Here is a 15,723-nt window from a genome sequence, read left to right on the forward strand (position 1 = left end):
ATTTTGAGAATTGTAGGTTTTGAATATAGAAAACATTTTCATAATACCTGTGTTATTGCAGTGTTATGGTTCTGACACTGTTTTCATTAAAACTTGCCATTTATAGGAATTTATATTTGAATCATTCTAAAATCCCACTAGGTGCAGAAACTATGTGTCTGATAGGTAGGTGTGGATGGCTTTTGCCTTATTGTTTAGTTCCAGTATTAAGGGTTGTTTTTAGGTATACCTTTTTTTTTTTTCCTTCCTTCATTTTTCCAAAATTAACTGAAAGGTATTGCTCCTGTAACAAGTCATCTACACATTCTTTTTCTTGAATTTGAAGTCATAGTTATATTAGGAAGAAACTGAAAACATGCTATTAACATAAAACAGTAGTGGAACATTAGATTGTTTTATATGGAAATCACTTTATTTTAATTCAAAATATTACAAAATCACAATTCGTGTGCATCTTGATGTAAGCTTTTTTCTTCTAATTATTCTCATATATCATGGGAATGAGGGGACATTCTTGCTTTTCATGCTTTCTTTGTCTTTGTGAGTAGTTTCATTTTTTTATTCCTTTGCTGTCATTGTAGGATTTGGGGAGAGAGGAAACAAATACCTGTGCTTAAATGAAAGTTATTTGTTTCTTTAGAACTAATTTTAATGCAGTAATTAAACATTTCCCTATAAAATATCTGAAAAAATTAGGTGGCAGGAATTATGTTTTATGTTATTTTTTACACTGTACTTGTTACAGTATGGGTCTACCACATTCATATAATGTTATTAAGAAATTGATACTATTTGAGGGTAGAAACAGACTGGTAGGTTTTATAAATGTGAGGCATAAAAGTAGAGTGGTTATAAGCACAGAGCTGGACTTGCTTCTGGTTAACAAGGAGTAGCTAGTGTTAGGCTAACCTCTCCCTCCAGAATCACTATAAAGCTGGAAGAATAAAACTCACTGTTTGAAGGCATGGTGAATACCCAAAACAGGACATGAGGGGCCTAGATCCAGGAGAATGAGAAAAGACTAGCTGCACTTGGAGAAGAGCCTGACCTTCTATGTCACAATTTCTCCTTAAAGCAATTACTGATTTCTAAGCAGCACATATATAGGATGAGACACTGTAGGATGAGTAGTTGCTAAGAACTTAAAAAGCAAAGTAGAGATTGTAACAGTCTCATAAAGGCTTAGGAACAGAAATTGGACTTGAAGACCAACCAAGAAAAAGGGACCTGGGAAATACCCCAGGCTATCGGTTGAACCCCCAGAAAGGCTATAGCTTAGGAGTAAGAACAAAGAATAGACCAATATCGGTTAAATCAGTAGGTAATCTACCTACATTCTCTCTGTTTGCCAGAAGAAAATGAAAACCTTTGTGGAGGAAAATATCATGCAGAACCTCTACAAGTTATTTGTCTATAGTGTCCAACAGTCAATAAAAAATGATCAAACTTGCCAAGAAATAGGACCAAATGACTGAAAATCAAGAGAAAGTAGACATTAGAAACTGACCCATTTGTTATCCATAAATTAGCTTTATGGGGTACAAACATTAAAATTGGGTTTGGTTTTGGAGTTTCTATTGTGGCTCAGTGGGTTAAGAACTGACTAGTGTCCATGAGGATGCAGGTTCGATCCCTGGCCTTGTTAGTGGGTTAAGGATCTGGCATTGCCGCTGCAGCATAGGTGGCAGATGCAACTCAGATCTGGCATTGCTGTGGCTGTGGTGTAGGCCAGCATCTGTAGCTCTGATTCAACCCCTAGCCTGGGAATTTCCATATGCCATAGGTGCGGCCATAAAAAATAGCAAAAAAAAAAAAATTGATATGTTTTATGTGTGCAAGGAAATTAGACAAAAAGATGGAGACTTTCATCAGAGAAATGAAATCTATAAAAGTGAACCAAATGGAAATAATGTAAGTGTAAATTTATAATAACTGAAGAATTCAATAGATTAGTTTAACAGCGGATCAGACATAACAGAAGAAAAAAAATCAGTGAATTGGGAGATGAGTATAAAATTTCCTGATTGAAACAGAAAAGAGTTTGGAAAATATAGACAAGAATATGAGAGCCAAATAGGACTCATTGAAAAGGTCTCATATAAATGTAGTTGGAATCCTAATAGTAAAGGAGACAGAATATGGAGAGACAAAAGCAAGATTTGAAGAGATACTTGCCAAGAATTTTTCCAAACTAATAGAAGTCATCAAGCCACAGCTTCCTGAATCCCAAGATTACATAAAAGGAACCAACACTTGGGCACATCATAATAAGGTTGCTGAAGGGGGAAATAAACAGAAAATCTTAAAATCTGTCAGAAAATATATATTATCTTTAAAGAAGCAAATATAAGACTGACAGGTAACTTTTCAACAGGAGGTAATTTAGAAGACTATAAAATGACACCTTGAAAGTGATGGAGAAAAATAATTACTACCAATTTAGGATTCTATACCTAGTGAAAATATCCTCCAAAAATGAAACTGAAATAAAATTGAGAGAATTTGTCACTAGAGAGTTGGCACTGAAAGAAATACTAAGGGTCATTCTTCAGTCATAAAAATGATCTAAGATAGAATGAAGAGCAACAGAAACAATAAATATATGTGGGTAAAACTAAATGAATCTTGTCTGTTTAAAATAATAATAATTTTATGATCAATGGTCATGACTGCCATGCTCAAGTTCTCCTGTGCTTTGATTTCACATAGTACCAAGGCTCTGCTTCCCACAGGCTGCTCCTGGCCAGTGACTGAAAGTGGCAGGGAGTCCAAGGCAGGCCCATTCTTGGGGTCACTAAATTCCTCTGATGGCTGACTTTGGGTCAAGGACTCCCTGACAGGCTTGCAAAGCTTTTCTTAGATGGTATAGGCGTCTAGGTCACTTTCACCCAACTTTTATTCCCTCTCTATGAAACCCAGGTTCAAATGTATGTCACAATTTGGCTTCCTCCCCATTTTTCTCTCACAGGCATTTTCCTTCATAAAATCTTTGTACATTTAAGCCCATGTGGCAAGTGCATCTCAGAAGACCCAGATGAACATAGTAGAATGAAAGGTATGAGAGTAGCACAAAAGACAGGGGGCAGTAATTAAAGTGTTACAAGTCTTTGCTTTAACTAAGAAGTGGGGAAGAACTAATTTAAGGCAGATTGTAATAAATCAAGTGAAACTAATAATAAAAGAATGTCCGAATAAACTCAGGGAGAAATAGAATATAAGTACTTGAAAAATTCAAAAGAGGGCAAGAAAGGAGAAAAAGTGAAAAAGAATAGCTGGCATAAATAGAAAACTAATAATAAAATGGTTGACTTTGTCCCATGTGGAATTTTTCCTATAAGATCTCTAGTATTACAGTAATGCTTTTAGAAAGGCCATTTTCACTGTACCAGAAATTGTTACCTACATCTTATATGTATAGTTTTATTTTTTAAATTTAAATTATAACTCTTCTGGAATTTTTCTAAAATAGAGTATGAATTAGGATTTCAGTTTCTCAAATGATTACTCAATGATCCCAGCCCCACTTTTTTTTTCATCTTTTTAGGGCTAACCCCATGGCATATGGAGGTTAGGCTAGGTGTCAGATTGGAGCTGCAGCTGCTGGCCTCCGCCACAGCCACAGCAACACCACATCTGAGCCACATCTGCAACCTGCACCACAGCTCACGGCAACACCAGATCCTTAATGCACTGAGCAAGGCCAGGGATTGAACCTTTGTCTTCATGCATACTAGTCAGTTTTCATTTCTGCTGAGCCACAACAGGATCTCCCTCTAGCCTCACTTTTAAAATGAATTATCTTTTCTGAACTGATTGGAAATACCAACCAACTTTATCAAATGTTCAATTCCTAAGTAAATCCAGTGTAAAGTAGACTACTGTATTTGTCCAGTTTTGTTTAGAACAGTGTAAGTATACAGATAGGTGCTCAATACTTGCTTTTTGAGCCAGAGGACAATATGAATGAATTAACAATATATATTTTTTAATGTGGTTGGACAAGTACCTCCTCATTATTCTGCCTTTTCATAATTTCCTGACAGTCCTTGACTGTTCATTTTTCGAGGTAAATTTTACAACCATTTTTTTCGAGCTTCCCCCAAAAGAATCTTTTTGAGGTTTGATTGGAATTGAGTTAAAAACTATAGATTATTTTAGGGGAGAATTGACATCTAATAATATTGCCTTCCTATTTAAGAACAAAATAGGGTTGTCCATGTATTGAATTTTTCTCTGGTGTTCCTAAGTAGACTTTTGTATTTATTTATCTAGGTTTTCCATATTGACATTTTTTGTTGTTGTTACTTAAGAAATATTTTGTGAACATTTGCTCCTTGCTAGGCATGGGGCCACAAAGCAGCAGACATGATACAGTCTGTAACTTTCTGGATCATAGTAACTGGTGGAGGAGAGAACACAGGCAAGTAACAAATGATATTGTTCACTATTTGATTGTTTTCCAATTTTTTACCACTGTAAATCATGTTGCAGTGAACATCTTACTCATTAAGTTATATCTGGCATTTCAAAATCATTTCTTTTGGAGTTCCTATTGTCATGCAGCATAAATGAATCTGACTGGTATCCATGAGGATGCAGGTTTGATCCCTGGCTTCGCTCAGTGGGTTAAGGATCTGGTGTTGCCATGAGCTATGGTGTAGGTCACAGATGTGGCTCAGATTCTGAGTTGCCGTGGCTGTGGCATAGGCCAGCAGCTGTAGCTCCTATTTGACCCCTAACTTGGGAACTTCCATATACCGTGGGTGTGGCCCTAAAAACCAAAAAACAGAATTATTTCTGTCAAACTGATTCTGTAAGGAAAATCAGACCTATGAAATTTGCAGTTTCAACCCAAACAAGAAAACAATTGTTTCTAGTTGTCTTCTATAGAGCCCAAACAAATTGTTCCTTAATGGAACTTTTTTTTCCAAAATTTCAAATTGTTTTAATTACCTTTTAATATATTTATTTTGTATTCTGTGACTTTGCTACACTAACTTATTAGTTCTAGGAGATGGGGGGGGGGGTGGCTGGACTTCCTGGGATTTTGTGTGTAGAATATCATGTCATCTGCAAACATGGACAGTTTAGTTCTTCTTTTCTTGAAGGAAGTGCTTTTTATTTCCTTTTCTTGCCTTATTGTGCTGGCTAGGACTTCAAGTATTATACTGAATAAGAATGGTGAAAGTAGGAATTCCTGTTATGGTGCAATGGGATTGGCAGCATCTTGGGAGTGCTGTGATGTAGGTTCAATCCCTGGCCCAGCACAGTGGGTTAAGGGCCCAGCACAGTGGGTTAAGGACCCAGCATTGCTGCAGCCATGGCTTAGGTTGCAACTGTGGCTCAGAATCTGAACCCTGGCCTGAAAATTCCAAGTGCTGCTGGGTGGCCAAAAAAGAAAAACAAAACAAAACAAAACAGAATGCTGTGAGGAGACATCCTTGCTTCGTTCCCAGTCTTAGGGGGAAGACATCTAGTCATTTACCATAGTATTACCTGTGGCTTTTTGTAGAAGTGCTTTGTCCACTTTATCAAGTTAAGGTAGTTTTTCTCTATTCTTTGTTTGCTAAGAAGTTTTTCTTTTTTCTTTTTCTTTCTTTCTTTCTTTCTTTTTTTTTCTTTTTTTTTTTTTTTTGCCATTTCTAGGGCCGTTCCCACAGCATATGGAGGTTCCCAGGCTAGGGGTCTAATTGGGGCTGTAGTTGCCAGCCTACACCAGAGCCACCGAAACACTGGATCCAAGCTGAGTCTGCAACCTACACCACAAATCATGGCAACACCGGATCCTTAACCCACTGAGCAAGGCCAGGGATTGAACCCGAAACCTCATGGTTCCTAGTTGGATTCGTTAACCACTGAGCCACGATGGGAACTCCAAGAAGTTTTTCTTTTTTTATCATGAATAGATATTGAGGTTTGTCAGGTGCTTTTTCTATGTCAGTTGCTATGACTCTTTTTCTTTAGCTTGTTGACATGATAGATTACATTGATCTTTTAATACTGAACCAGCCTTTTATCCTTGGAATAAGCCCAGCTTGGTCATGGTATGTAATTATTTGTATATATTACTGGGTTCTATTTGCTAATATTTTGTTGAGGGTTTTTGCCTTTGTATTCGTGAGAGCTGTTGGTCTGTATTGTTTTATTTGTACTATCTTTGGTTTTGGTATTAGGGTGATATTTGCCTCATTAAATAAGTCAGGAAGTATTCCCTCCTTTTTAATTTTATGAAAGAGATTGTGTAGATTTAGAGTTAATACTTCCTTAAATGTTTAATAGAATTCTCCAGTGAAAACATTTGGGCCTGGAGATTTCTTTTCTGGGAATTTTAAGGTCAATTTCTTTAAGAGATACAGGGCTATTCATATTTTCTATTTCATATTAAGTGAGTTTTTAAAATATGTGCTTTTCAAATAATTAGTCCATTTCTTCTAAGTTGTTAATTTATGTGTATAGAGTTGTTTGTAGTTGTTCGGTGTTCCCTTATTATACTTTTACTATCTGCAAGGTTTGTCATGATACCCGTTTCATTTCTGATATTGGTAATTTTATAATTTGTGTGTTCTCTCTTTTTCTGTCAGCCTAATTAGAGGTTTGTCAATTTCATTAATTTTTTTCAAAAAAACTTTTTCTTTCATTGAGTTTTCTATGTTGTGTTTTTCTTTCTTTCTTTCTTTTTTTTTGTCTTTTTGCCATTTCTTGGGCCACTCCCACGGCATATGGAGGTTCCCAGGCTAGGGGTCAAATCAGAGCTGTAGCCACTGGACTACACCACAGCCACAGCAACATGGGATCCGAGCCGTGTCTGCAACCTACACCACAGCTCACGGCAATGCCGGATCATTAACCCACTGAGTAAGGCCAGGGATCAAACCCGCAACCTCATGGTTCCTAGTCAGATTCGTTAACCACTGAGCCACGATGGGAACTCCTCTCTGTTGTTTTTCTGTTTTCAATTTAATTGATTTCTGCTCTTTATTATATTCTTTCTTCTGCTTGTTTTGGGCTTATTTTGCTCTTCTTTTTCCAGTTTGTTAGGTGGAAACAGATTATTGATTTCCAATTGACTCTTAAGGGGTTTTTTTTTTCTGGATATTTTGGTTTTTTTGCTGGTTATGTGAATGAAATATTTTCCTATTATGTTTTTTAATTGGTTGCTTTTGATCTATAAGAAAACAATCGAGTGTTTTTATTTATATACTGGGACACCTCACTGATAACTCTATTGTGTTTGTAGTTTTAAAATCTATGCTCTTGGTTTTTTCAGGTAGGGAATTATATGCTAGTGATCCTATTTTAATTTTCTAGTAGAATTATACTTTTGGAACTATAAGCTTTGTGCAAGCATATAAAATTAGGAGGTCATATAAGAAAATTGGGGAGATGTAGGACTTAAAAAAAATGACCTCATTTAGTCACATATCAGCTAGTTATGAAGCAAAGATTGCAGAAAGCTGTGATGGATGGTAGGAGGGATGTCTGTTTTATCTGAATTTTCAGTCTGATGCCCAAAAGTTACAAGAAAAGCAAAAGCAGTATTAAACATAATCACTGATGAACTATTTATAAAATTACTCCTCATTCAAATATCTTTTCCAAATTAACAGTCTTTCTTCTTCTTTGCTGTCAGTATTTTTGTTGATGTCTCTTAATGATTATTAAATATTCAACAACACAATACAAATAAAATACAAACTGAAGATTTCAAGAAGTCTATGAAATTAACATTGGACAACTGATTAAGTCACATACAAAGCCACTAACAAATCAAAAATGCCCAGAGAATTAGACCTATTGAAAACTGAAAAAAAACTTAGGACAATAACCCAGCAAAAGTGCTTCAAAAGAAAATAATTTGAATATTAAAGAATTAAGGGAAGACTTGAGAAATTTGATGAAGTCCTCATATATTTTTGCAAACATTACCTTTATGATCATGCTGCAATAGCCGAAGTCGAATTCTCTTACCATTATGTTGTAAAAATTACACTGGATTCATACTTTGCTCTAAGAATCAGCATACTAAAATTTTATTTTTTATTTTTATTTTTTGTCTTCTTTTTTTTTGTCCTTTAGGGCCGCACTGGCGGCACATGGAGATTCCCAGGCTAGGGGTCAAATCTGAGCTGTAGCTGCCAGTCTATGCCAGAGCCACAGCAACACAGGATCTGAGGCTCATCTGCGACCTACACCACAGCTCACGGCAACACCAGATCCTTAACCCACTGAGCAAGGCCAGGGATCAAATATAGATGCTAGTTGGGTTCATTAACCACTAAGCTATGATGGGAACTCCAGCATACTAAAATTGTAATCTAAATTTTGTTAACTATATAAGTCTATATAAATTTAATTTTTGCTTTTAAGTCTCATTTTAAAGACTCAATCTGTCCTTTTCCCAATAAAGTTTCAATTCTTATTTTAAATGTTGCGGGGAGTTCCCATCGTGGTGCAGCAGATATGAATCTGACTAAGAACCATGAGGTTTCAGGTTCAATCCCTAGCCTCGCTCAGTGGGTTAAGGATCCTGCGGCATTGCTGTGAGCTGTGGTGTAGGTTGCAGACACGGCTCGGATCCCATGTTGCTGTGGCTGTGGCGTAAACTCCTAGCCTGGGAATCTCCATATGCCAAGAGTGTGGCCCTAAAAAAAAAAAAAAAAAATGTTGCTTTAAGTAGCTATTTTCTGGTACCACCTTTCTTCTGATAATGAGAATTTCTTGTATTTATTCAAAGAGAAGGTTTTAAACCTGTTCTGAAACTCTTTAGGAAAAATCTTTTTTGAATTGTTAACTGTGGTTACCTCAATTGAAGTTGGATCAGAGGGCTTTCACCTCTTTATATTCTTAGAGCTATATATCTATGTCTAAATCTATCAGTATCTATCTTTCTGTCTTTTTGTGTATCTATATCTCCATTGCCTAGGACAGTGCCTGGAATTTAGTAGGTGTTTGATTAACATGTGTTGACTGAATGAGAACTAAACAGAGACTATCCCATTTTTGTCTTTAGAAAATTTATAATCTAATGGCAGAGTTAGGACCATTGTAAAATAAAAGATAGGACTAAAATGGACAGAAGATGGATGGAAAGTAAAAGGTTATTTTAGTTAAGCTTAGCGCAGTAAATTTTAATTTGAAGGAATCAGGAGATAAATCCTAAATCTCATCTTTGACATGAATGTGTATAGAAAGGAGCAGAACTGTCTGATGGTATATTTGGCTTTTAAAATTTGGAGGGGATGGGAAATACCTTCCAAATTCTGAGGTTCTCTAACTGTGGCTTTATTGTGTTTGCTAAAGAGACAAAGATAGATGTTTTTTTCTATTTTTCTTAAAAAAAAAAACCCTTAAAAATATCAAACTTTACATATGAAAGCAGAAAATAGAATATAATGACATTTCTTTTCATCATGCACAATGGACATTTACATTTTAAAATTAGCACAGCAGAACTATGTACCTACAAATTACATTAGCCAATAATCTCTTTTGTCTCCTTCATTCCCACTCAGGTTATAATTCACACTTTTATATAAGAGCATTAATGTCAGGTATAGAGGGTTGTTATAGAAAAATAATTTGCTATTTTGTGAAAAATATCTTGTATAATATTGAAAACTAAGCACAATATTCTCTTAATATTTGGTTTCCAGAATGGATTGACTCAGAAAATAGTCACTGATATTGTTAATTAATTGTTAACTACATACATCTTAAAAAACTTTGGTCTCAACAAAATTTTAGCCAGCTGAATCCACCAACATATAAAAAAGATCATATACCACAACTAAGTGGGATTCATCCCAGATTCACAAGGATGGTTCAGCATAAGCAAGTCATACACCACATTAACAAAAGAAAAGTCAAAAATCACATGATATTCTCAATAGATGCAGAAAAAGCGTTTGACAAAATCCAATATCTATTCATGATAAAAACTCTTACCAAAGTGGGTATAGAGGGAACATACCTTAACATAATAAAAGCCATTTATGACAAACCCACAGCAAATATAATTCTCAGTGGAGAAAAGCTGAAAGCCTTTCCACGAAAATCTGAACAAGACAAGGATGCCACTCTCACCACTTTCATTCAATGTAATATTGGAAGTCCTAGCCATAGCAATCAGATAGACAAAATTGGATGAGAAGGGGTAAAACTGTCACTCTATGCAGATGACATGATACTATATATAGAAAACCCTAAAGACTCCACACAAAAACCACTCAAACTGATTAATGAATTCAGCAAAGTATCAGGATATAAGATTAATGTTCAGAAATAAGTTGCATTTGTGTATACGAACAATGAAATATTAAAAAAGGAATATAGAAAAACAATATTTTGTAAAATCACAACCCCAAAAATTAAATACCTAAGAATAAACCTAAGGAGATGAAAAACTTATATGCTGAGAACTGTAAAACATTAATCAAGGAAATTAAAGAGGATTCAAAGAAATAGAAAGATATTCCATGCTCCTGTATTGGAAGAATTGATATTGTTAAAATGGCCAGTATACTACCCAAATCAATCTACAGGTTCAGTACAGTCCCTATCGAATAACCTATGACATTTCTTATAGAACTAGAACAAACAATCCAAAAATTTATATAGAACCATAAATGACTCAGAATTGCCAAAGCAATCCTGAGGGGGGAAAAACCAAGCAGGAGGCATAACCCTCCCAGACTTTAGACAATTTTACAAAGCTACAGTGATCAAGACAGTGTGGTACTGGTACCAAAACAGACATACAGACCAATGGAACAGAATAAAGAGCCCAGAAATAAACCAGACACCTACAGTCAATTAATCTTTGACAAAGGAGGCAAGAATATAAAATGGGAAAAAGACAGTCCCTTCAGCAAGTGGTGCTGGGAAAACTGGACAGCTGCATATAAATCAATGAAACTAGAACACACTCTCACGCTATGCACAAAAATAAACTCAAAATGGCTTAGAGACTTAAGCATAAGACAGAACACCATCAAACTCCTAGAAGAGAACATAGGCAAAAAATTTCTGACATCAATTGTACAAATGTTTTCTTAGGTCGGCCTCCCAAAGCAGCAGAAATAAAAGCAAAAATAAACTGTTGGGACCTAATCAAGCTTACAAGCTTTTGCACAGCAAAAGAAACCATAAAAAAAAAACCAAAAAGACAACTTACAGAATGAGAGAAAATAGTTTAAAATAATGCAACTGGCAAGGGCTTTATCTCTAAAATATACAACCAACTTATACAACTTAACAGCAAAAAAAATAAAAATAAAAAAAAAATAAAAAAATTGAAAAATGAGCAGAAGACCTGAATAGACATTTCTTCAAAGATATACAGATGGCCAATGGGCGCATGACAAAATGCTCAACATCACTAATTATTAGAGAAATGCAAATCAAAACTGCAGTGAGGTACCATGTCACACTGGTCAGAATGACTGCCATTAACAAGTCAACAAATAACAAATGCTGGAGAGGATGTGGAGAAAAGGAAACCCTCCTTCACTGTTGGTGGGAATGTAAATTGGTACAACCACTATGGAGAACAGTATGGAGATTCCTCAGGAAACTAAATATAAAACTACCATGTGACCAATTAATCCTACTCCTGGGCATCTATCCAGACAAAATGTTCGCTGAAATGGATACATGCACCCTTAAGTTCATTGCAGCACTGTTCATAATAGCCAAGACATGGAAACAATGACAGATGAATGTCCAATGACAGATGAATGGATTAAGCAGATGTAGTAACATATACACAATGGAATACTACTCAGCCATAAAAAGAACAAAATAATGCCATATGCAGCAACATGGATGAAAGTCAAAATTATCATACTAAGTGAAGTAAGTCAGAAAGAAAAAGACAAATACCATATGATATCGCTTGTATTGGGAATCTAATATATGGCACAAAATGAACCTATCTATAGAAAAGAAACAAACTCACGGACATGGAGAACAGACTTGTGGCTGCTAAGGGGGAAGGGGAGGCAGTGGGATGGACTGGGAGTTTGGAATTAGTAGATGCAAACTATTGCATTTGGAGTGGATAAGCAATGAGATCCTGCTGTATAGCACAGGAAACTATATCTAGTCATTTGTGATGGAACATGATGGAGGATAATGTGAGAAAAAGAATGTGTGTGTGTGTGTGTATGGGTCACTTTGCTGTACAGCAGGAATTGACAGCATATTATAAATCAATTATAATAAAAAATCTTAAAAAATTTTGGAAGGGCGTGAGGTTGAGTGTTCTCAGTGTTATTTCCTTCTTCTTAGAAAATAACAGATTTTACCTGTTATACTCTTTTGAGGCTTTGTAAATTTTATTTTATTTTATTTTATTTTTTTTTTTTTTTTGTCTTTTGTCTTTTATTTGTTGTTGTTGTTGCTATTTCTTGGGCCGCTCCCGCGGCATATGGAGGTTCCCAGGCTAGGGGTTGAATCGGAGCTGTAGCCACCGGCCCACGCCAGAGCCACAGCAACGCGGGATCCGAGCCGCGTCTGCAACCTACACCACAGCTCACGACAACGCCGGATCGTTAACCCGCTGAGCAAGGGCAGGGACCGAACCCGCAACCTCATGGTTCCTAGTCGGATTCGTTAACCACTGCGCCACGAAGGGAACTCCGTAAATTTTATATTTAAAAAAAAGTCTTCCTTGAAACAGTGGAGTGAGTCTAATAGTTATGATACAAGGGTTGTTTGTAGTCAATCTTTTAAATTTATACCTAGACCACTATGTCATATTATGTATTATCAATAGAGAAAGGAATTCATAATTGCAGGATACCAGCCTTTAAATGCATATGCATTTGATGGTCTTAAAATTTATTTCCCTAGGAAACATAACTTTCGAAACAATGATGGAAATTCTCCGAGATAAACCAAGTGGCATTAATATGGAGGGAGAATTCCTGACTACAGCAAGCATGGTTTCTATTTTACCTCAGGACTCCAACCTTCCTTGCATTCATTTCTTTACAGGGACTCCTCATCCTGAGAGGTAGAGTTACAAAATGCTATAAACTAGGCGGGGGGGCGGGGTGGTGAGCGAGTACGGTAGGGTCATTAGTCTGTTGATGATTTTGTCAGGCTACATTGTTGTTGCACAAATACAACAATAGTTTTTGAATGCATTTTCTGTTCTGATTTTAGTCTGCCATTTCTATGTGTGTATAACTGCCATAACTATTTTCATTCTTATGAGACAAAAATGTTTATAGTTTCTGGTACGAAGTTATCCCACTCCCTCTTTCCCCAAATTTATTTAAAATTGTCAAGAAATGAAAGTAGATTGGTTTTCCTATGCAGATTTCAGTATTACAATGTTAAATGATTAGTAAAAGTGAAAAGATTAAACAATCTAGAAAATACATGTAAAGCTTAAAATCAGTAGTTCAAGTTATATCTTAAGTAACATATATACAGACTACATTGATTTAATCATCAGTATCTCTTATAAAACTTAACACATATTGCATTTAGAAATGATCTTTTTTTTTCTTTTAGGGCCACACCCATGGCATACGGAAGATCCCAGGCCTAGGGGTCAAATCAGAGCTGTAGCCACAGGCCTAATCACAGCCACAGCAACGCCAGATCCGAGCTGTGTCTGTGACCTACCCACAGCTCATGGCAATGCCAGATTCTTAATTCACTGAGCGAGACAATGGATTGAACCCGTGTCCTCATGGATCCTCATCTGGTTCATTACTGCTGAGCCACAATGGGAACTCCAGAAATGATCTTATATTCAGTATCCTGAGTGTTATAATCTTTCATAATATTAGAGATATTGTGAAGAGAATGAAATGAAACTTATGAACCCTTTCTTAATACTGAAGCTGAATTTCTTCCCAAATCCTAATCCTCAGTCTACTACATTGAAGATTGTTCTTACTCTCCAGCTGTGGAGTTTGCAGTAGAAAATGGTGAACTGTAATTTCAGTTGACATTGTTTATATGCCAGGCCCTTTGTTAGGTTCATGAGAATACAAGGCTAAATAAAGTATGGTCCTCCTGATCCAAAAGGAGATCCCAGTGTATCAGGGAAGACAGGCATGGGTATTAACTAGTATGACAGGAACAATTAATATGTTATAAATTAATAGGAACTAGAGTGAATCTTAGAAGATTTAGAATAATGCTGAATATTTTATCCCTACATACCAATCTAATAAAGACTTTTTCTTCTAGATCTGTTTTTAAGCCTTTTGTATTTGCACCAAATATTTCACAACTATCAGACACCAGTTCACCTACATTTGAACCTGAGTATTCAGTTAAAAAGAAGCCACATTTTAATATTAAGCCTGACAGAAGACACCCACTCTACCAAAAACATCAAGAGGCACTGGAAATACTCGATAGTAAGGAGGTATGATTAGATTATTGTCTGTGTTTGTCATTAAGAATAACCTAAAATATGATCCATTCCAAATTTTAAACTTTGGAATTCCAGCTTTCTTTATACAAATATAGATTATAATAGAGCTATGTTATTATTATTATTATTATTTATTTTTTGGCCACCTAAAAGCATATGGAGTTCCCAGGCCAGGGATCGAATCTGAGCCAGAACTGTGACTCATGCCACAGCTGTGGCAACACCAGATCCTTAACCCACTCCCCAGGCGAGGGATTGAACCCACATCCTCATGGACACTAGTTAGGTTCTTAACATGCTGAGCCACAATGGGAGCTCCCTGTTTATTTAAATTTTTGTCAAAGGTTTAAAATTTAATTAATTACATTTGTTAGTTTTTTTCCTTTAAGGGATCTTGATTTCATTTTTCAAAAGCTCTGCCTGACTTCAAAATAAATATAATTTCTGTATTTTCTTCCAGTGTGTATGTGTGTGTTTGAAAAAAGTTTAGTTCTTTTTTATCTGGAATTTATTTTGGGGGATGTTATGAAATAGGGATATAACTTTGTTTTACAAAGAGGTGACCATTTATAGACAAAATATGTTTTTTCCGCTAATATGAAATGCAGTCTTTCTTCAGAAAAAATTATGTACAATTTCATACCGAAGTACATGTCAAGGTTAAGTATCCTTGTTTTGCAGAGTTCTGCCCCGTCTGCCTAATAATGGTTCAGATTTTTATATTATGTTCACTTTCTAGTAATTCTCTTCTTACATACTTTCTCTTTTCTTTTCTTTTTGGCTTTTTGCCTTTTTTCTTGAGCCGCTCCCTCGGCATATGGAGGTTCCCAGGCTAGGGGTCTAATCGGAGCTGTAGCCACCGGCCTGTGCCACAGCCACAGCAACGCGGGATCTGAGCCATGTCTGCGACCCACACCACAGCTCACGGCAACGCCGGATCCTTAACCCACTGAGCAAGGCCAGGGAACCCGCAACCTCATGGTTCCTAGTTGGATTCGTTAACCACTGCGCCACGACGGGAACTCCTTACATACTTTTTCCATCAGAACCTACCCTCTAAGTGATCATGGTAATTCATTAATAACTTAAAATTGCTCCTATCTATAAGAATCATGACCTTTTCTCCCTCTTTGTTGAAACAAGGAGGAATTATAGAGAAAGTCATTTCTTTTAGTTGCCCTTTCTCTTGAACGTTAATATTCTGTTTCCTTTGTTTAATTTGATAATACTGGTTTTAAATATAGAAGATCCAAATTCACAAAAATATCTCAGCCTCAGTTTTGAGCAACCTTCCCCATACACAATTAATACCATATATTCAAATG

General features: G+C 36.1%; 1 protein-coding gene across 12 annotated transcripts in view; it reads left to right on the top strand.

Moving 5' to 3' along the window:
- The window catches only part of SCRN3 (secernin 3), a 39,423-nt gene that overhangs the window by 20,845 nt on the left and 2,855 nt on the right, over positions 1-15,723 (top strand). For all 12 annotated transcript variants that reach the window (XM_084999546.1, XM_021074978.2, XM_021074981.2 and 9 more), the window contains 2 exons: positions 12,853-13,015; positions 14,209-14,389. In XM_084999546.1, coding sequence (XP_084855672.1) covers positions 12,853-13,015; positions 14,209-14,389 — 344 coding nt within the window. The remainder of the gene's footprint in view (positions 1-12,852; positions 13,016-14,208; positions 14,390-15,723) is intronic.

The sequence above is a fragment of the Sus scrofa genome, chromosome 15, assembly GCF_054392235.1.
Source record: "Sus scrofa isolate SSC_HxYL_T2T_F1_AM1 chromosome 15, Sscrofa_HxYL_maternal_Yorkshire_Landrace_v2.0, whole genome shotgun sequence".
In the NCBI taxonomy this organism is placed as follows: Eukaryota; Metazoa; Chordata; class Mammalia; order Artiodactyla; family Suidae; genus Sus; species Sus scrofa.